Genomic DNA, 23,224 nt, shown 5'->3' with positions numbered 1-23,224 from the left:
GCAGGCAAAACTCCACGAGGAGTCCCACTAAAACTCGTGATAGATACAAAATGCTGGAGTAACTCAGCGGGACAGGCAGCATCTCTGGAGAGAAGGAATGGGTGACGTTTCGGGTGGAGACCCTTCTTACCAGAAGAGGCGGCGCTACTCAAGCAGCTGCGGCTCGCCTGCAATCCATCTGCCTTTTTCTTTTTTTTTTCCTTTTGTATGTTTTAGTTTATTTTTAGTTATGTATGTGTGGGGGGGTGTGAGAAACTTGTTTTAGTCTCTTCCTTTAGGGGGATGCAACCTTTTTCTTTGTCATATCTCCTTCTCCGTCTCCGTCTGCGCTGAGGCCTAATCGCGGAGCTGGTGGCCTCCAACGGAACCTCGAGGCTCCGGAGGCAGAGCCAGGACTTACCATCGCAAAGCTGGCCGACTTCGGGGCTGTGGTGGCGCTGCAGCGGCAGCCCGACTTCGGAGCCTCGGAGGCTTCGGCCTCGGGCCCAGTGGACGACAACATCGGGAGATCGCAGGTCCCAGGTTGGTGACTGATTCTCCAGAGCTCCCACAACAACAGCTTTGTCCGCTGGACTGGAGGGTGGCAGCTTCGTCCGCCCCGGGCCGTGGAGTTTGAACCGGTCCGTTCGCGGAGCTCGGATTCAGCCGCGGGACTTACCATCACCCGGCGGGGGGCCCAACATTGAAAGCCTGGATCGCCTCACCGCAGAGGGAGAACAAGGAAGGAAGAGACAAGGACTTTAAGACTTTTGCCTTCCATCACAGTGGTGCCTGGTAGACTCACTGTGGTGGATGTTAAACTGTGTTCATTGTGTGTTCTGTTATTTTATTCTCTGTCGTAAGTCACGTAATTTCGTTCAAACCAAAAGTTTGAATGACAATAAAGGATACTTTATACTTATACTTTATACTTATACTTCTTGTTAGTTGCAGCAAGATTTCCATTCTCTTTTCCCCCCTCACCCTTTCAACAAAAGTGAGATCGCCCAGAACATATTGACAATGTACTGACAGGTCTAAATTAGGCCACTGCTGGAATATTATGGATTATTTTATATCTTAGAAAATATATAAAACAGCTTTAAAAAAAAAAATCAGGATAATGGAAGCCCATCAAGTCTACTCCGCCATTTAATCATGGCTGATCTATCGCTCCCTCCGAACCGCATTCTCCTGCCTTCTCCCCATAACCTCTGACACCTGTACTAATCAAGAAACCCTGAGGAAGTCCTGAGGCATTAGGACTTTTTCTACTGGTACTTGAAGTATGGGGTGATCTGACAGAGATAGCAAGACACTGATAAAGGAGCTGTGATATGTTGTTTCCATGTTTGTAGAGATAGTTACATTAGGACACATTTTGAAGGTAATAAGTTAGAAAATTACACGGAAGGCAAAAAATGATTTTTACACATAGTGGATTGAATGTAGTCTCCCCAACGACTAGCCAGTGGGAAAGAAGGCCAGAGGTTTACTTTTTGGAAAGGATTAGTTGCTTCAAAAGGGCAAATTTTAATGGGAGTGAGGACGAGGCAGTGTGTATTTAATTGCAGAAAAGGTTTTGGTTCTATTTAGGATCCTAAATTCTGTCTTGTCAGCTGACATGTATCTCCTCCTTAACAGCTTCAGATTGTTGTTGCCTCGAGTAATTTCATGTTAGATCCTGTTTATTGAATGTTTGATTGCAAGATACAGCATGGAAACAGGCCCTTCAGCCCACAGTGTCCATGCATCACCCATTCACACTAGTTATATGTTATTTCACTTACTCATCCCCTCCCCACATATTCTTGGCAATTTACAGAAGCCAATTAGCTACTAACCTGCACGTTTTGGTATGTAGAAAAAACTACCCGGAGAAAAACCGTGCAGTTAAAGGGAGAACTTGCGCACACACACACACACACACACACACACACACACACACACACAGCCCTTGAGGTCAGGATCGAACTCCGGTCTCTGGCACTGTGAGACAGCAGCTCTATCAGTTGACCCATTGGGCCACAACTTATGCTATTTCAATTTTCGAATTTTTGCTCTTTTATATTTTGGGCTTGGAATTGCAAGAGTGATGGAGAATGCAAAGTGAGATCCCGGGGATCGCAGGCTTCGGGTGGCATTGCTGCTGTGACTGGGGAGTTAATAGACAGATTGGGAGAAGCCCCGAAGAGGTGCGAGTAACAGCAGCAGTCGGTAAGTGGTCTCACCATTGAAGAGCAGCTGACAAGTGGAGTGGGAGAACAACGGTCAGGAGGAGAAGGAAGAGGCACAGGGATGATGTGAGTGATAGGATGGGAAGTAAATGGGAAAGTAACCAAAGGAGTGGTGGGGACTGGGGAAAGCTATGAAGGGAAGAGGTTTAGAAGTCTGAAGGGGTAGTTCTGAAAGAGGGACTGGATCAGGGTGGGGATTGTGAGGAGAGGTTGTTGAGAAGTGTGTTATTGTGTCTAGGTCCTTACATGTGTTTGTATAGTGTCATACAGCATGGAATTAAGCCCCTCGGCCTTATGTACTGACCACCAAGCATCTATTGACAAAATGTAATCTACTGCAATGCTATTGGAACTTCCCTAAAATCCTACCATCTGATCACACTGAGGACAATTCTCAGAAGCAAATTAACTTCCCAATCAGCACATCTTTTAGCAAATGAGAGGAAAGCAGGGTACACAGGAGAAACTTATATAGCTACAGAGAAATCAAGCAAACTCTATACAGGCAGCATTCAAGGTCAGGATTTAATTTGAGTCACTGGAGCTGTAAGATAACATCATTAACCACTGGGACACAATGTACATGTACGTTAAGTCTTTGCATTATAGCCTGGTCATCGTCAATAGAATAGCACCCCCAATCCAGGTAAACCTCCAGGCTGCTGCAGGGCCTCCTACATAACCCTCGGCTGGCTTTCCCAGTGAACTGATGTCCCTCTCCTCACCCGACCGCATTTGTGTTCTGTGGGAGCCTCCCACAGCCAACCCTTTTTTTTTTTTTTTTTAATATTTTATTTATTAGAAGTGAGTACAATGCATTGGTACAAAGACCATGTTAACATATTACATTCTCTGTACAACTTCCCGTTTTTTTTAAAGAGAGAAGTGAGAAAGGAGAGAAGAAAAAGAGGTTGTGAAAAGTGAAGAATCGATTAGTGAAGATGCTGTAGGCGATACCCCGAACCCTTTCCTACCGGCCCACTCCTCACATTTGTTGTTGCTCGGGGCACCCTCCCAGGGCCGGGTTTAAATGAAGAGAGGCCCTAGGCTATTCCATTTGAGAGGCCCCTCCCAAACCCCCCACCCTCACGACGAGAGGGAGATGGAAGAGTCCACCAGATTGACACCGGTATGTGCAGACGAGCGTGGCCAATGAGATAAGAGCTGGAAAGCTGCACTTTTTATTTATTGCCAGTGCTAGTGTCGAGTCATCGGCTTAAAACACTATTATTCTGAAATTGAGGTCAAGGAAAATTACTGAAGTGTTGTTTAGAGACTACAGTGCGTCGTGACAGCATATGTAAGAAAGGCCTATGACAGTGTCAAAAATATTATACACCAGGCCCGTACGAAGCTTTTCAAAAAGGGGGGTGGCATGGCAGGATTACAAACATTTTATGTGAATTAAGTGCATACAGTGCATATCACAAGCGCAAAGCTAAAAGACCCTTGCGGCCAGGGTTTTAGATGCTCTCTGGCGCATTCTGAGCCTTATTTTGGAGCATTTTGCACCAAATTTATGACCAATATTTCAGAAATAATTTTGGTTGAGTCAAGAGTATGAGTGGTTGGAATGGGTGATTGGGGTCATTGTTGTATACATTTTTTTAAATCAAGAATTGAAGCTGTCCTTGTTTTAATAATCAAGTTGTACTTTAAAATGTTATGTAAAATGTTATAAAGGAGCATGCATACACTGCAAATAAAATACTGTAAGTTTATGCACTAAATAAAACCTTTTTTTAGAAAATGTTTTGTGTTGATTTTATTGCTTGTTACTGTTCGACTGTTAGTGTGTGCACATTAAAATATGATGCAAAATGAGTCACAAACTATGGAATTCATATTTTTAAGTATTGTTATCAAGGAAAAGAAAGCAGTTCCAATTGTTTGATATTAGTCATATGGAGGAGAAAATATAATTGCTCTAAAACCTACCTTAATTTTTCACTCACTAAAGATAATCCCCTTTCCCTCTCCCCCCCTCCTTCTTCCTACCCCCCTCCCTCCACCTCTCTCTCCCTCCCTATCTCTCTCTCCCCCCCTCCCCTCGCTCTCTCCCCCTCCCCCTCCCCCTCTATCTCTCCCCCTCCCCTCCCTCTCTCTCACCCTCGCCTCCCTCTCTCCCCCTCCCCCTCAACTCCCCCTTTCCCCCTCTCATATCCCTCCCTCCCCTTCTCTCTCCCTCCCACGCAGCGAACCTCTGACTCCGCGCCACAGATACTGCAGCCCCCGCACCCCCGGCCCGGAGAAATGGGCACTCCCACAACGCAATATTGCACTACTTACCTGGAGTAGACACCGAGGATCTTTGGTAGACACGAGGCATCGAGGTGATTGTGTGGAGTGCAAATGGAGATCTGAACCCGCCCAGTCCCACTGCGCACGCGCGGAGAGACAGCGTCATTTTGCGTCGCTCCTGCGTCACCATTTTCCCCCAACTGCACAGGCGCGGATGGTCGCAATTTTTTCCCCCAAAACTTCCAGCAGCCGTAACCAGAATTTCGGGTAATTTCCGTTAAGTGGAAACGCTGATAGCTCTCCAATTTTTTTTTTTCTCTGGATTTTTTTTACTCCGGGGAAAAAAACACTTTGGCCGGAGGCCCCCTAGATTTTGAGGCCCCAGGCTTCAGCCTATGAAGCCTATACTGCCCTACTTTGACAAAAGGAAGCAACTGACAGAAAGGCGGATTCTTGTAAATGAGGAAAATTTGTTTTTCTTTCAGCTCTCTTACTTCTCTGGTATAAATATTTTCAAATTGTACTCAGAGAAGACTTATTTTGTTCACCATTGTGTAGAGCATATCTCAAATACCTTAAAACAAGCAATAACTCAATTTTGACAAAACTGTCCGTTGCTTCCTTTTGTCAAATTAGGGCAGTATAGGTAAATCCGGCCCTGCCGAGGCCCCCCTAGATCTCGAGGCCCTAGGCTTAAGCCTATGAAGCCTATATGTAAATCCGGGTGACCTGTCGGGCCCATCTTTGTTCTCGGAGTGCGCCGGGTCCGTCTCAGTTCGGCTCCGCAGTGTATCGTGGGAGATTTCGCACAGAACTTTAACAGTAAATGTCAGCGTTTTGGGGAATGTTGTGGAGCAGAGGGTTCAAGGAGTGCAGGTACATAGTTCCTTAAAAGTATGTCAAAATAGATATCTGAAATAGAGTCTGAAGAAGGGTTTCGGCCCGAAACGTCGCCTATTTCCTTCGCTCCATAGATGCTGCTGCACCCGCTGAGTTTCCCCAGCAATTTTGTGTACTGTCAAAATAGATAGGCTGGTTAATAGGCTTTCGGCACCTTGGCCTTCATCAGTCAGTGTATTGAGTATAAAAGTGGGGAGGTTATGGTACAAGAGTTTGTGAGTGTATTTGGAGTATTGTGTCCAGTTTTGGCCACCTTGCTATAGGAAATATGTTGTTAAGATGGAAAGAGAGCAGAGATGATTTGTGAGGATGTTGCCAGGACTTGAAGGTCTGAGATATAGGGAGAGGTTGGGCAGGCTAGGACTTTATTCGGTGCGTAGGAGGAAAAAGGGTGATCTTATAGAGCTGTATAAGATCATGAGCGGAGTAGATAGTGTATATGCACAGTTTTTTACACAAAGTAAGTGAATTGAGAACCAGAGGACATAGGTTTAATGTGAGAGGCGAAAGATTTAATGGGAATCTAAGGGGCAACTTTGTCACACAGAGGGTGGTGGGTATATGGAATGAGCTGCTAGAGGAGGTAGTTAAGGCAGACACTATAACATTTTAAAGACATTTGGACAGATACATGAACAGGAAAGGGTTAGAGGGATATGGGCCAAATGCGGGCAGGTGGAACTAGTGTAGATGAAGCAGGTTGGTCAGAATGGGCAAGTTGGACCGAAGGTTGGCATACTGTTTGAATAGCCTCTACAATCTTACAATTAGACAGTATTGTGCCAAATAATACAACAGATATAGTTCATAATTACCAAGTCAAAATATATAGTGCATTTCTCAAAATAGTAAAAGCAATGCATTTTGAAATATTTATTTTTAAACTGCTTTGCAAAATTAGAAAATATATTATGCTCTTATTTTGGTGAATATTAAAGCAGATATATTAACATGGTCTAATTTAAATGTATTTGTTCATTATGTACATTCTTGCGACAATCACGTGGATGTTAATATTGCATTTAAATTGTACAGCAATAGTGACAAGTGGACAATATTGCAAGTAACCTATTTTGCATTGCATTTAAGAGGCTATTCAAAAAGTGGGTCACTCCCTTAGGATATTTTATGGAAAGGGTTAATTCCCCTAAGACTCTTAAAGCCTTAAACTACACTCATGTAATTACAGAATCTCTATGAAAATCCATACCCCACTTTCCCAGTGATAAATAACTAAGAATGAGATTAAAATAAAATGATATCCAATGCCAAGCTGAATGTGTTTTGTGCAAGGGTGAATGTACATTAACATTCACACTGGGGTGGAAGATTGCAACCTTCATGTGGTCCGCCCTGTTTCCACGAATGCAATCAAAACGGTGTGCACAATCAAATAAGATCTAATAGAACAAGTTGTCCTACAACTTTAGGCTGTGCACGCCATACGCAAGAAGAAGAACATTCCCACTGTTTATACCTTGTTTCTTTGTGGTTGATTCGTCAAAGAGGTTTATTTTTCCTGTATGGATATATAATTTGTACACAGAAATAATACTCCGCACAGTCTTTTACAAACATCAGTTTCTACCACAATCTAGCAATCTACACTCTCCCCAAATATTGGTAATGACTAAGATGGACTATTCCACCATTATCATTTCTAATATAGTCTGATAATGGTTTTAAAGATTGCAAGGGAGATGTTTAATCATTCATTACATTTCTCATCTGCCACTGTTTCTTACAGAGAAACTGAATTATTATATGAATTTGAACAATAAGTTGACCATAACTTTTAGTTGTGTTTGCTGAATAAGGACTTCACATAATTAAATATGTGGCAATGTTGAATGTTCTTCGTTGCATTATAACAGTGATGATACCTAGCTGTCCCAAACCACAATTGCAAAATCCTAATGAATTTGAACTAAAAATCTACCATTTATCAGCCTGCTTACAAATAAGCATGACATTTCCAATATTCAATGAAGATTATAGGCACAGTGCGCCATGAATTTACACTGTGAATTTACTGAATAATATCCAATGGATCAATAGGAGAGATCCTATCAACATAGAGTAACACAGCAAAGAGGAGTCCATTTGACCAGGTCTGCTTGCTGTAGCTCTGGGGCACTGACCCTATATCACAGCCTTGCACATGTTCTCTCCCTTGATGTGTTTATCTAATTTTCCTTTAAATTCTGACCATACCTTCGAAGTTACTTCAATTTGCTTAAGTAATTGTTTCCTCATCTATCTCCTGATTATTTTGTGGATTGCCTTAAATCTTTTATCCCTAGTCATGGACTCAACTGGAAACAGTTGCTTCTTATTTATTCTACCCATTCCTGACATTGAACATCTCTGCTGAACCCCGGTGAATCTGTTTCACGGAGAACAACTTCAGCATCACCAGAGTTTCTACATGATGCAAGTCCTTCATGTAGAACTATTGTTGTTATCATCAAGGTGTGAACAAATAAAATATTGTAAAATGGCAAATTAAGATCAAGACAGAGTATTCTACAAGTCCTTAGACCAGAAGTTTAAAAACCTATGAGCTGGCACCAGCTCAGTGCCTTCCCCCTGCAGGCCGCAGTCCACCAGGTCTTGTATTTGGCCGTGGGGGACCAGTTCGGCGGTCTCACCGTGGGCTCCTCCCACATCCCAAAGACATATGGGTTTGTAGGTTAATTGGCCTCTGTAGATTGCCCCTGATACGTAAGGAGTGGATGTAAAAGTGGGATAACATAGAGCTAGTATGAATGATCGATGTTCAGAGTGGACTCAGTAGGCTTAAGAGCCTGTTTCCGTGCTGTATCTGCCCATCAAGCAGACTTTTTTTAAATACTGGTGCTCATGTATCAAATTATCCAGCCAGTGATTTGCCCTATATTGCAAGCAGAAGCACAGAAGGAGAAAACAGATATAGACAAAAGGATCTGCAGGTACTTGTTGGAAAAGTTTTTAAAAAATGTATATGATCACGTTTAGTCCTAAGATGCAATTAAATCACTACAAGCAAAGAAAAAGTAAAAAGTTGCATTTACAATGCCTTTCACATCCTCAGGGTTTCCCAAATCATTTTCCAGCCAATGAATTACTCTTGACACGTAGTCACTGTTATGTAAATAAATGTAGCTGCCAATTTGCATGCAGCAAGACGCTAAATAACCAAATTTGTATTTGCTGGTGCTGATCAAGAAACTAATCGCTGAGCAGGATTCCCAGAAAAACCTCTGCATTTCTTAAAATATTGCTACTGCATGGCAAGAGAATGGTGTTTGGATGGAAGCAGCAGGACTGTAGGGAAAGAGATTGGGCAACTTGCCATGTCTTTGTACTGCTTTGTTTTTTTTATTTCTACATTAACAAATATTAACAGGGATCTGTGAGGTGATTTATTTATGAGGAACTAATTTCATTCCAACTTTTGTCTCAACAGCTGAAATATGGAACAGTACAGCACGAGAACAGGCCCTTCAGCCCACAATGTCTGTGACGAATATGATGCCATGGTAAACTGATTTCATCTGGTACACATGATCCATATCCCTCCATTTTCCGCACATCCATGTGTCTATCTAAAAGCCTTTTAATTGTGTGTCACACAGCATTTTGTGTCTTTCTTCAGTGTAAACGAGCATTGACAGTTACTTCCTACACCTTCTTTGTACCTACGCCATTCTATCTACTTGTGTAGCCACTTTCAGGGAGTTATGGACTTGGACCTCAAGAACCCTCTGTACATCAGTGCTGTAGAGGGTCTTCCCATTAACTGTATCTTAAGCACAGCTTTCTGTAGAAATAAAGTTTCTCTAGAATGTTAACATGTACACAAATACTCTTTTTGCATAACATCTGTTCAATATTTGTTTCCTTTAATTGTATTGGTGGCGATGGTTACAGTAGGATATAGGCTACATAAGTTATTATGTAGATTCTGTACCCAAATGTATGTAAATTTGAGCATACCTGTAAGTTTCCCTGAGATCAAGAATTTAAGCCAACTGGTCCAGATGGAACAATTGGTGCGGGAGGTAAAGGTGACTTAATCCAGGAGGAATAGATAACAAATCTGCAGATGGCATTACATTCCTCTGACATATTGGAAAGTTGACCTCCTTTTCTTAGAGAGAGTTGTGTCATTTGTCCACTTGTTGACTCATAATTGTCCAAACTCAATTTAAAATCATATATTTACTTCATCTGATTCACTGATTACCTAATGTTAGAAATGTATCTAGTCCTAAATTAATTTTACTAATTCATCTTAATTTATATTAATCTATGCCATTTATTAAGTACATACTTACAATCAGCAAACAATTGATGTTGAATTAATCTTGAAAGCTATTACTGAATCTGCTTCCACGATAAATAGGGCAGCACGGTGACGCAGTGGTAGAGACACTCGGGTTCGATCCTGACTACGGGTGCTGTTTGTATGGAGTTTGTACGTTCTCCCCGTGACGTCGGTGGGTTTTCTCCGGTTTCTTCCCACACTCCAAAGATGTACAGGTTTGTAGGCCAATTGGCTTGGTATAATTGTAAATTGTCCCTAGTGTGTAGGATAGTGCTAGTGTGCGGGGATCGCTGGCCAGCACGGACACGGAGGGCTGAAGGGCACATTTCCGCGCTGTATCTCTAAACTAAACTAAATACCAAAAAAACAATTAATACCTCATCTTTCTTTGGGTTCTTTTGCCAATTACCTTAATTGTATTTTGTAATACTTATTATTTGTGTTAAGCAGCTTAGACAAGTGTGCAAAATAAAGGCATCATTGCCTCATATGTTAATATCTACCTCAGCTACAACCAACACAGAGACCCATCATTCCAAATTGTCTTTGGCCCAAGTCCAAGCCTCGGGCTAGTAGATATTACATGGCAGTACTGCCGACAGTTGTACAACCGGCTAATTTTAGTTGATCATAAAGGACATTGTTTCTGCATTATTAATAAACAACATATTATTTTACTCAACTCTCACTGGAAGAAAAATTACTTCCATGTTGATAAATTATACTTAAACAAATCAAGTTATTCCTACACATTTGTAGCAGTGTTCCAACTGTCAGAGGACCCTGGAGCACTCCATGTGGATGGCTTACATAACCTGGCGGCACCACTGACACAATCACAGTCAATGTGCCACACTCTCAGTAGTAAGTTACTGTATATGTAAGTAGGCACACAAAACAAAGGATTGACACAAGCTTAAAGAATCATATTTTAGAAATCTAATATAATCAATTCATCGACAAATTATAATCAGGGCCACAGCAAATTTCTAACATCTGATTGAATGTTGTTAAAATATTTGCATTATGCTTTCCTTTGTGATGTTGCACTGAGATAACCAAATTCATCATTGTATTAACATTTCCTGGTGTTACCATAATTTAGAATTTAAAATAATTATTATCCCAATATAACATATTAGTTCCAAATCTATCAGGATGCAGCTGGTCTACATAGAGACCAGTGTACTGCTGCTGAATAATTCCACTGTATTATTTCAATGCTCATTTCATAATTTGAAACGTAATTTTTTTCACATAATGTTATTTCATCAAATCATTCAAAATGTTTTTGATGTAGTCAAAGCAGAACACAATATTTAAATGGATCATGACGATCCTCTCCCTGACCAACATGCCTAGCATCCTTACGACCCTCAAGCAGAAATGTCTCCACTGTACATCTTAAACACAGTCGCAGGATGGAAAATAGATGCATCCCCAAAGATGTGCTATACGGGGAGGTTGCTAATGCACGGAGGCTAAGAGGAAGACCAAAGCTTTGCCACATGGATACGTAAGATATGAAAAATGTTAACATTGGCACTGATACTGGAAAGCGGCTGCTGAGAGCTGGGCGAGGTGGAGAAGGGACCTCCAGGTGGGTATGACGCACCCCACAGCATGTGGTTTAAGACCCTGGAGGCCAGGCACCAACGCCACAAAATGATAAACGGCAACAGCAACGCACTCCCCAATCCAATGTCTAGAGATAACTTCACCTGTGGAAGCTATGGGAGGGTCTGCCTGTCAAGGAGAGGCCTAGTCAGCCATACAGGAAATGCAACCACAGATTCCCCTCTCCAAACAGGATGACATCAAAGCCCCATCAATGTCTCTTGCAGATGAACGGATGCTAACTAGAACACAAATAAGTCAGGTTTTTCCAACACTTGTCAAAACTATCTGCACTCTACCATGGACATGCAATTGCTCTCCATCTCCATCGCGTGTTGAAGGGTCCAGGGGTACATTACTTCATCCTCAAACAGGGACAACCATTACTCCACCAACACAATCATAGAAACATAGAAAACATAGAAATTAGGTGCAGGAGTAGGCCATTCGGCCCTTCGAGCCTGCACCTCCATTCAATATGATCATGGCTGATCATCCAACTCAGTATCCTGTACCTGCCTTCTCTCCATACCCCCTGATCCCTTTAGCCATAAGGGCCACATCTAACTCCCTCTTAAATATAGCCAATGAACTGGCCTCAACTACCTTCTGTGGCAGAGAATTCCACAGATTCACCACTCATGTACCTAGCTGAACTCGTAACTGCATTTACTTTCTACAGATCAAAGAGGAACTCACATGGGCCCAAGCTACACTTGATGTATATCGAGACACGAAATGCTGGAATAACTGAGTAGGTGAGATGGCATCTGTGGAGTGCATAAGCAACGTTTCAGGTCTGAATCCTTCTTCCGCCAAAATATTATGGTTGATGAAACTGTTGCAGGAGACAGTCCTGATGCAGTTGTCAATAAATAGTGGTCAAAAGGTGGGGAATGGTATGTTTGGAATGACGACTTTTTAACATATCCAACAAAAAGACAGGCATAGATGGGACCCATATGTGCGCCTATGGGTACACTTTTGACTTGAAACATTTTCTATCCTTTCCCTTCATAGATGCCGCTTGACCTGTTGAGTTGCTCCGGCACTATTTTTGCTCTAAATTCCAGCATCTAGCATTGTACCTGTCCTTTAGTGGATTACAAACTTAACGTCCCATAGTAATTTCCACTATACTGATTCTTGGAAAGACCCTATTCCAATTCTTCCAGTTTATCAGGGAGGTGGTGAATCTGTGGAATTTGTTGCCACAGAAGCATTGTGGAGGCCGTCAATGGATATTTTTAAGGCAGAGACAGAGGACAGGGAATCAACTTTTCCGACCTTTTATTTGTCAGACAGTCCTCTTGCTGTGTGTGAGGAAATTAAATACTTAGGTCATGTCATATCTGATGACTGGAAGGATGACAAAGACCTCTACCGACAGCGCTGTAAAATTTATCTTCAAGCCAACATGCTTATAAGGAAGTTTTATATGTGCTCTGATTCTGTGAAGTGTTCCTTGTTCAGAACCTACATCACGCCGTTATATACTGCTCAATTGTGGTCTAATTATATAAAAAAGAGTATGCAGAGGCTTAAGGTTGCATACAATGATGCAATGAGGTTGCTACTTCGTGTCCCTAGGTGGCATAGTGCCAGTCAATTGTTTGTGGCCACTAGAGTGCCAACCTGTGAGGCACTCTTAAGACAGCTGATGTTTAGTTTTATGTGTCGCCTGGACAAATCAGAGAACTACATAATTGAAGCCCTAGTCAGCCCTCTGAAAAGCTGCTATAGATTCACTTCTAGGCTAAGACGGCATTGGTGCAATAGCTTATATATATTTTAGGCTAATATGCAATTTTTTAATGTATCTTTGTAATTCTTTGTACTGTTTGATGTGTTATATGGACCTGTGTCTGAAATAAAGCTTTAATAAAATATCAGTTGTATTTACGCCAAAGATGATACTCTCCACAATGCTGCCTCTGAAATGCCTTCCTTTTTCCGAAACCACAAAGTCATGTGATAGGGGCAAAATTAGGCCATTCGGCCCATCAAGTCTACTCTGCCATTCAATCATGGCTGATCTAGCTCTCCCTCCTAACCCCATTCTCCTGTCTTCTCCCCATAACCCATGACACCCATACTAATCAAGAATCTATCTATCTCTGCCTTAAAAATATCCATTGACGGCCTCCACAATGCTTCTGTGGCAACAAATTCCACAGATTCACCACCCTCTGATGAAAATGACTCCTCATCTCCTTCTTAAAGGAACATCCTTTAATTCCGTGGCTATGACCTCTAGTTCTAGACCCTTCTACGAGTAAAAGCATCCTCTCCACATCCACTCTATCCAAGCCTTTCAAACTATGACCCTTCATCAACTAAAGTTGGAAGAATCCTTGACTGCAACTCCTGAACAGGGCAAAGATAGACACAAAAAATTGGAGTAATTCAGCAGGACAGGCAACATCTCTGGAGAGAAGGAATGGGTGACGCTTCGGGTTGAGACCAGACTGAAGAATGGTCTTGACCCAAAACGTCACCCATTCCTTCTCTCCAGAGATGCTGCCTGACCAGCTGAGTTATTCCAGCTTTTTGTCTGTATAATCAGTTTAAACCAGCATCTGAAGAGTTCTTCTGATCCTCACCTTCATCTCAGCACCCTTAGTATTGAGATAGATAGAATCTTTATTTGCCACACGACCAGGGTTGGTGGTATTTGGGTTCGGTACATGATGATACACTGCTTTAGTCACATTAACACTAATAACAACACAGATCACAGTAATAAAGTGCATCCATACCACATCACAAATCACAAATCTCACCAACAATACATAGTGCAAAAGAACAGACAAAGACCATAGACAAGACACTGTATACATCAAAAGTCCTTAATATTGACTGTTATTGGAGGGAATTGAGTGTTCTTATTGCTGAGGGGAAGAAACTGTTTTTAAAGCGGGTGGATTTTGTAGCGTGAACGTCATAATTTGCAATTTTCACCAGCTTCAACAAGATTCTAAGGGACATAATTTCCTCTTTTGGCAATTTACTGAATTGCCCTCTTTGTGACATTGGAGTCCGATCTTCAATCCCAGTAATCACACTCATTCTTACAGCACTTTCCCATTCAACATTCAAGACATTTGGGCAGGTAGACAAATATGAAAGGTTTAAAGGGTCATGGCCAAACATGGGCAGGTAGGAACAAAGTAGTTGGGGCATTGCGGAAGGCATGGATGAGTTAGGCTGAAGGATCTGTTTCCATGATGTATGACTATGACCCCAGCTGCAAGTGATGTAATACGTGTCATTTTATCTCTTCCCTTCCCACCACACAGGGCCCGAACAATACTTCCAATTAAGGTACAGGTAGAAAGTAAATGGGTGATGGGAGCAGGCAGAATATTCAGGAATCCCCAGTGGCTATTTCCCTCGAAAACAAGTACACCCTTTTGGAAACTGTTGTCGGGGGGATGACTCTTCAGAGGAGAGTAATACCTACATTCAGTTCTGTGGCACTAGGCCTGGCTCTGAAACACAGCATGGAAGTCAGACAGGGCTATAATGATAGGAGGTCCATTAGTTAGGGGATCAGACAGAAGATTTGTGACAGAAATCGATGATGGTGTATAGCCTCCCATGGCATCATAGACATTCTCAAGGGGGAGAACAAGCAGCCAGCAGCCATTGTGCATAATGGCAGAAAAGAAAAGAGTGCAGTGTGAACATTGGGAGATAGGCAAAAAGGTTACAAAGCAGGACCACAAAGGTAGAAATCGCTGGATTACTCCTGCTTTCATGTGCTGGTGAGGGCGTGAATAGAAAAATAGGACAGATGAATGCATGGCTGAGGAGTTGGTTGAGGGAGAAGATTTTTAGACCATTAGGATTGCTTCTAGGGCAGAAATCACCTGTACAAGAGGGAAAGGTTGCACCTGAACTGAAGGGGGACTGTTATACAGGCGGGCAACTTTGTGAGTGCTACTTGGTTGGGTTTAAACCTGATTGGCAGTGGGTGCTGGATCCAATGCAAGGGTGAGGCAGGTGGGAGGCTGGAAGTCAGAAGTTAATAACAGCCAGCTCCGTAGAAAGGAATGAATTGAGCATAGCTGGGAGCAAGAAAAGATGGATTACTTCGCATTCATTTCAATGGCTCTTCAGAGACCTGACAGGTAAGGCAGTTGAACTTGGGGCATGGAAAGGAATGTGCAACTGCGACATTATAGCCATTATGGAAATATGGCTAAGGAAAGGACAGGATGGCGGCTTAATGTAAAACAGGAGGAGGAGTTATTTTATTGATAAAGGATGAAGGAGAACATTGGGACAATGGTTGCCTGTATCATTGAATTTACAGCACAGTAGAAGTTTCTGTGCTGTGTGAGTCTATGTTAAATGCAGTGGACTCTGCAGTGCCTATAACCCATGCATATGTAAATAAATAATTTCAAACAAATAAATAAATAAGATAGAAACATAAAAAAGTGAGGTTGAAGCAATACAATAAAATACAAAAATTCTGATTGTGTAAACAACATATAACATTTGGGCAAGTCTGACAAAATTGACAACAGGGAGACAGATTAGAAACATAGGCGGAAGAATGAGGATGAAATGCTGAAAAAGTTTCAGAGAGAAGGTTATCAAAACAAGAAGCAAATAACTGGAGACGTTTAATGGGACAAATATTGCAACAGTTTCAAATTAAATTTCAGAAATAAAAGGAAAAGTATGAAAAATAGGGAGAAAACCACATTAAAGTGGACGATTCAACTGCAGTTGCAGGCATGTGGATGTTGTGGGTTGAATGACTTCTACTGTGTTGTAAATTAAAAGATACAATGACAAACATTATCATCTCAACTGAGCCAATTTTTCTGACTCGTGCTGAATGTAAGAGAGGACTGAAAATAGAAATGCAGTTAGCTCTGAATAAAATAAAACATATTAATTACTTTTAAACAATTCAATATTTATGATTTCAATTTGCAATCATCCTTCTAAATTGTCCCAAATCACATCAAAAATAGAAATAAAATGCAGACAGTCTGGTGAAGCCTTATTCAATTCTATGATCTGGCAACTTTCTTCAAAAAATAAGTGTTGGCTCGAAGTCAGTGGTTTTAACGGACCCAGCAGATTCAATGGCTCTGTGTGACGAAGCTACTGATAAAATAAGCCAGATGATCATCTCAGATTCACATTCACATTCACATTCACATTTATTGTCACATGCACCAATTAAGGTACAGTGATATTTGAGTTACCATGCAGCCGTACAATTAAAAGAACACAGCACAATTAAAAAGTACGATAGAACTTAACATAAACATCCGCCACAGTGATCACTGTGACGGAAGGCAATAAAGTTCAGTCAGTCTTCCTTCTTTTGTTCTCTTCTTGCTCATTCAATGTTCCTCATATTTATTTTGAGCCAATGGTGAATCTACTCAATGAGGTCCTACTAACCCTCAGCCAACTTCTAAATCTTCAGCATCCAATTGGAAGTTTTCAAAACTGATCTGCTTACGTGGGTTAAGAAATTTAAAAATGGGATGGTCACTTGAGACTCATTACTGTTAATGGTTTGTTCAAAATGCAGGTGAGGCTCTGCATATCCTACAAGTCACCATTCCTGTCTATGGGAATTCCCTAAACAATTAATTAAAAGATCCTAATAAAGAAATAGTTCGATTTTTTTTTTTACATTAAAAAGTTAACACTTAATTTAATTGGAAATTTCCATTACAATATCAAGTTAAATTGGAAGCAAACAAAAATGCACATAAGTTATTTTTATCAGCAATCATGTTTACCATGTTATTTTGTGGCATTGTGTCTGTTGGTCAATGGCTTTAGTAGAGAGTAGGGCAATTCTAATGACATTGTGAACACTGAATTAAGTACACTAATTGGAAGAAGTGCAAGTGAATTACTGCTTTGAATGGATGGCAGGAAGAAAAAAATAGAGGTGAAAGGCCATGTGTTGTGTCTCTTGCAAGTTGCTTAAGAAGGTGCCATTATACAAGGAGTGGCCCAGGGGGACAAATAATGGACCAGGGCGTCACAAAGTGAATGATCCCTTTCAAATGCTGAGAGGGAGTGGAGGGGAATCTGTGTCTGATGATGGAATTTTATTGGACTTAATGGCAATTGTGAAGGATGATCCAATGAACGCAGAGGGTGGTCAGTTAGAACATGAGGACTAGAGGAATCCTGCTCAGCAGGATCATCTAAAATAAACCCCCAGAATCCAACCACCCATACTTGACATTCAATAGCATTACCATTGCTGAGTGCTGGTTATCACAAATGGGAAATACACTGGGAATCACAAATGACCAGAAACATAACCGTAGCAGCACCATAAATGGCAATGCTGCATTTCAGAGGGTGGGTAGCATACAACAATCGAGTCACCACCTTGACATCACAACACATTCACCAACAACAAAGCACACACCCGACTTATGATGGAATAGTCTCTTCTTGCCCAGATGGATACAACTCCAAGAAATCTCAAAAAGCACAACACTATCCAGTGCAATGCAATCCACTTGATTGTCGCCCTACCAACCTCCCTATACATTCAATTAAGGCACTGTTACTGATGTATTTACCATCTACACATGCATGGCATTGCTAGTCAGGCAACACCTCCTTAACCACTGGCCTTCCTACCAAAAAGGATTGGAGCAGAAGATGCAGGGGCAAGCAATCACTTGCAGGTTGCCCTCCACATTACACTACATTCTGATTTGGAAATATATCACTTTGACTTTGAACCTTTAATTAACCTTTGGCTTAAACCTTTGACTTTGAACCTTAATTAACCTTTAATATTTTATTGCCACCAAGTCTAAATCCTGGAACGCTCTCTTTAACAGCACTGTGAAATGTTTTATCACCGGAAGAACTGCAGTTGATCAAGAAAGCAGTTCATCCCGATCGTCTCAAAGAAAATGTTGCCAAAACTTTGTTTTGCCAAATATGCTGAGAAAATTAAATGTAAAATCCAGGTAGAAATATATCCGGTAGATTTTGTTTTCTCCATAGTACCTTTTTAAAATGATTTGGATTATTCCACTTGCAAGAAGAATAAAAGTAGATGCACTACCATCACTGAGGAATATGATAAATATTTGAAAAGGAAGGAATTGCATTGCTATATGGAAGAGGCAGGGTGATTGGAGTAATTTCACTGAGCTGTTCCATATTATTATTTAATGCAAAGATGTCTGAGGGCAAAGTGCCCGTTGTGCCCAGTTAATGACTGCAGTGAGCACTCCAAATTCTCAGTTTTAAGCCACTGGTCAAATGTTTCAAACAGTTGACTGATAGGAGTTGTATACGATTACAATATCTACGATGCCAGCAAGACGCAGGAGCTAGTTATTTATTTCAGGAAACAGAGTGGAATACAAGACCTATTCAGCAACAATGGTGCTGAAGTGGAAATGGTTGAGAGCTTCAAATTCCTAGGTGTAAATATCACCAATAATTTGTCCTGGACCAACCACATTGAAACTATGGCCAAAAAAGCATCCCAACATCATAACTTCATCAGTCTGAAGAAGGGTCTCGACCCGAAACGTCACCTAGGAGACTAAGTACGTTTGGCATGTCTCCAACAGTGTTTCAACTTCTACAGATATACGGTAGAAAGCATACTATCTGGTTTATCACAGCTTGGGGTGCCACAGCTCTGCCCAAGCCCGCAATAAATTGGAGAGAATTGTAGCTCAGTCCATCATACAGACCAGCGTTCCCACCACCGACTATCTACACTTCAGGCTGCCTAGCGAATGCAACCAATATAATTAAGGACCTTTTTCACCCGATCATTCCCTGTTCCTCCTCTTGTCAGGCAAATGATACAAAAGCTTAAAGGCATGTGCCACCAGATTCAGTAACAGTTCCTTCTCTCCTGTTATGAAATTACAGATAACCCTTGTTATTATGGACCATAGAAGGGGAATGGTGTCCGTTATTGGCAATTGTCCACTACAACTGAGGAAGGGATTCATTCCAATCATCCAGCAGTCACTCCATCAAACAACGAGTTGTTTTCAAATACAAAGTTATTTTTAACAGCTAAAAATGTATTTTTGTTACAGCAAGCTAAAAATACTAAAGGCTGTTTGTTACATTGTTTAATAGAGTATCATTGCACTTGCTTGTCAATTTCAATGACTTCTCACAGTGTAACCAATAGTCTGCGTTCTGAAAGAGACATTTGCTCTAAAGCACTCGCCAGGGCCCCACATTCACTGTAAAGGCCCTGACTTGGTTTGACTTTCCAAAATGCAACACGTCACATTCATCTGAATTAAACTCCACTAACGATTCCTTGGCCCACTTGCCCTTCCGATCAACACCCCGCTGTAATTCTTGATAACCATCTTCACTCTCTATGAAGGCATCTATTTTAGAGTAATCTGCAAATTTCTAATCATGCCTTGTGCATTCTTATCATTTAATTAATTGTAAGTGCTCTGGGACTTTGTCAGATTGTAAAAAATCTCAAAAGAAAGTCCCCTTCTAGGATTTGCCAGTTTAAGAACCTGATATTTTTTTTTTTGCGTAAATAAATGTCACCGTGAACATGTCTTACTGTGCAAGGGGTTTGCATCCAAGGTTCTCCGTCAATCTGCATTGGTAGGAACTTGCTGGTTCTGAAAAGCAAAGTCACACGAGAGCTCCTGTTACAATTACAACAAAAACTTTCAATACTTTTATGTATTAGGTCTGGTCTTACATACCCATTATAATTATGCCAGGAATGGCTTTGTTCACAATGCACTGTCCAATTTGACAAATTTTGTGTTTTATGCTGGTTTACAAAATAAATACACAAAGTGCTGGAGTAACTCAGTGGGTTATCCTTGGAGAACATGGAGAGATGCGGTTTTGGGTCAGGAGCATTCTTCTGACTTGAAGATCAGAATGACAGCTTGAATGTGACGTATAACTGCTCATTGGTGCAAGTATTATTTTTGCCTTAATTAAAGGTTCAAAGTTAACTTGAAAAGATTGCAATGCTGAGGGAGATTTTATATCTATTAAAAAGATATTCTAAATATTCAAAAGACACACACATATACATAAAAAGGCAATTTAAAAGTTTTATTCTACCCCAAAAGTTTCTAATCTGGCACAAAGACTTCACAGATTTTTCATTTTTAATATTTTTGCATTAATTCTGAGATTTAATGAGCCGAAGGTAGGAGCGGGAATAACAAGCAGCTCAAGAAATTTAGAAGACTTCATCATTGTAGCCAGAAATAACTTGGTTATGCTGACTCTCTAAATTGAGCTCTCCGTCTGCCCAGTGCATAGGATGACAAAATAATAAGATTAAACGAGAACTTACCAGTTTGAAGTTTGATCTGTATTTTATGAGGAGGAACGTTGAGGGAATACGTGAAGAACCCGCTTCCAACGCATGCGTGTCATTCTTCAAAGCAGCGGTGTGAGGTCACAGAAACTATAATGACCTAACATAGTAAGATTATCAAAGAGATACCAGTTTTGATATGATCATAGGAGGGTGGGAGCGGAGGGCACGTATTCCCTCAACGTTCCTCCTCATAAAATACAGATCAAACTTCAAACTGGTAAGTTCTCGTTTAATCTTACTATTTTACTTCAGAGTCACGTGAGTGACTACGTGAAGATTTCAAAGCTCTGTGGCCTCATGCCGTGGAATGAGTCCATGCTTCACAACTGCCTTGGGTATTGGGAGAGAGTATCATTAGCAATTTTAGACACACTTATACAAAGACTTGTGTGATATAACGAAAAAATAAAATGACTTCAATTTATTAATTGAAGTCATAACCCTTTGGGCAAATTATAATATTGAACGTAAAATGCTTTCCGAAAATGATGATGGCTCCAAAACTGGTTTATTATAAAACCTTTGGAAAGTCCTTTCGGATGACCATCCTGCAATTCTGAGGATTTGGTCCGTGGGTACCTCCAGAATTTTTGCTGCGGATGTTGCTGCAGCCCTGGTGGAATGAGATTTAAAAACATTAGTGTCTATTCCTGCCATCTTTAGGACACATTTGAGCCACCTTGAGATAGTTTGGGTCGTGACCCTTTTGTGCGGTTTCTTGTAAGAAATTAACAGAGCCATTTCCTGCCCTCGAATGCTCTTAGTATATTCCATGTATAATTGGATATGTCTTGCTATACACAGACGTTTGTCATATGGTTATGCCATAAATTCAATCACTTGATCCGATGAGCCTGGTCTGTTTTGTTTTATTAACTCATGTATGACAAACACCAGTTTCTCGGGTGAGATGATCAAGGAGTCCAGGCTCAGTTTGCTTAATGACTGGACTCGTTGTGCAGAAACTAACGCCATGAGCATAACCATCTTCATGGTCAGTTTCTGAAGTGATAATGCTGTTATGGGCGACCAGCTCCTCAGCATGTTCAAAACGACACCCACATCCCAAATTTTGGAGTACCTGGTTTTGGGGGGATTTGCATTGAATATGCCCCTCATAAGTTTTGTTACCAGGGGGTGCATTCCCACCGTGTGCCGCTCCGTTCCTTGTGATAGGTAATTGGAGAGTGCACTTCTGGCACTATTGATGGCACTGTAGCCCAATCGTTTGTCATAATGGAGGTGTGTTAAGAATTCCAATACGGCCGGAATGTTCTTGGCTCTTTGGTCGAGGTTGTTGTCAAAGCAGTATATGCCCCATTTCTTGATGTGTCCGAGGTACTGCTTCCGTGTTGACAGTCTTTGTGCGGATGTGATGAGATTCATCGTCCTGTCTGACAGCCCCATGCCGTGTAGTGGGTCTTTCAGACTCTACAAATCAACAAATCCATAGTATTATGGCATGGGTGACTGCCCCCTCCGTTACTGGATGATTTAATAAATTCGGGCTATGTCCAATAATGGAACATGGTTCTAACACCATCCCCTGTATGACCGAATACCACGGTTGAGTAGGCCAATCGGGTACTATGATAATCCAAGATGCCGAATATTGTTGAATTTTCCTTAGTACCCGGTTGATGAGGCAGAATGGGGGGAAAGCATAAAAAACGCCATTTCCCCCAATGCAGTGAGAAAGCATCTGTAGCTTCTGCCCCAGGGTCTGGTTTCCAGGAGACATACCTTGGTAATTGGTGATTCAGCCTGGACGCAAAGATATCAATATCTGGTCTACCATATTTTGCTGTAATTTCAGCAAATACATTTTTATTTAACATCCATTCCGTGTTTTCATTAAATTTGCGTGACCTGGTGTCTGCCACTGAATTTAGCTTACCTGGTAGGTATGTTGCCGATATCCAAATGTTTCTTTGGATACACCATTTTGTAATACCATAGACGGGTTGTCCATAATGATGGGGTTGGAGCAATACCTAATGCTATGTTCCCACCACTGTAGTTCAATTATAGCTTCCGTAGGCAGCTCCATAGGTCTATCAAAATGACCTTTGTTAAATTTGAGTGCTCTAATTTTTGCTCTTTGCAAATTTTGATAATGTAATGGCCCAAAATGTGTGGCCGGGAATGTAGCCACAATCTTCCCAATTATCCGGCCTACCCTCTAATGGAGGGTCTGTTGGTGTTTAAGAAGCTCGCTGCAATCCTCCTGTAGGGCTGCGGCTTTATCTATTGGTAAAGTTACTAATATATTGACCGTGTTAATGGTGAATCCTAGATAATCCATATTAGTTTCTGGTATCAATTTATACTTAACTACCGTCTGTGTTCCCCTCTGATGGGTACTGTATAGTATGCATCTTTTAAGTCAATGCTTGTCATATAGAAACCAGCTGATACTAATTCTTTAGCAGTGACAAAGGTATCCATCTTAAAATGAACATATTGAACGAATGTGTTTAGGGTTGAAAGGTCAATGATAATCCTGCAACCCCCATCTTTTTTATTTTTAATAATATGTTTGATACAAATTTTAATTGTTCATGAGTAGTATGCTCAATC

The 23,224-nt window shown here is 41.2% G+C and overlaps 1 protein-coding gene across 1 annotated transcript in view; it reads right to left on the bottom strand.

Annotated features, from left to right (window-relative positions):
- Positions 1 to 23,224, bottom strand: part of dgkb (diacylglycerol kinase beta) — a 568,450-nt gene that overhangs the window by 20,186 nt on the left and 525,040 nt on the right. Inside the window, exon 22 of the mRNA XM_033045582.1 lies at positions 19,859 to 19,919. Coding sequence (XP_032901473.1) covers positions 19,859 to 19,919 — 61 coding nt within the window. The remainder of the gene's footprint in view (positions 1 to 19,858; positions 19,920 to 23,224) is intronic.

This window comes from Amblyraja radiata, chromosome 2 (assembly GCF_010909765.2).
Source record: "Amblyraja radiata isolate CabotCenter1 chromosome 2, sAmbRad1.1.pri, whole genome shotgun sequence".
Classification (NCBI taxonomy): domain Eukaryota; kingdom Metazoa; phylum Chordata; class Chondrichthyes; order Rajiformes; family Rajidae; genus Amblyraja; species Amblyraja radiata.
The sequence above is the reverse complement of the archived record's forward strand: the minus strand, read 5'-3'. Positions and strand labels throughout refer to the sequence as shown.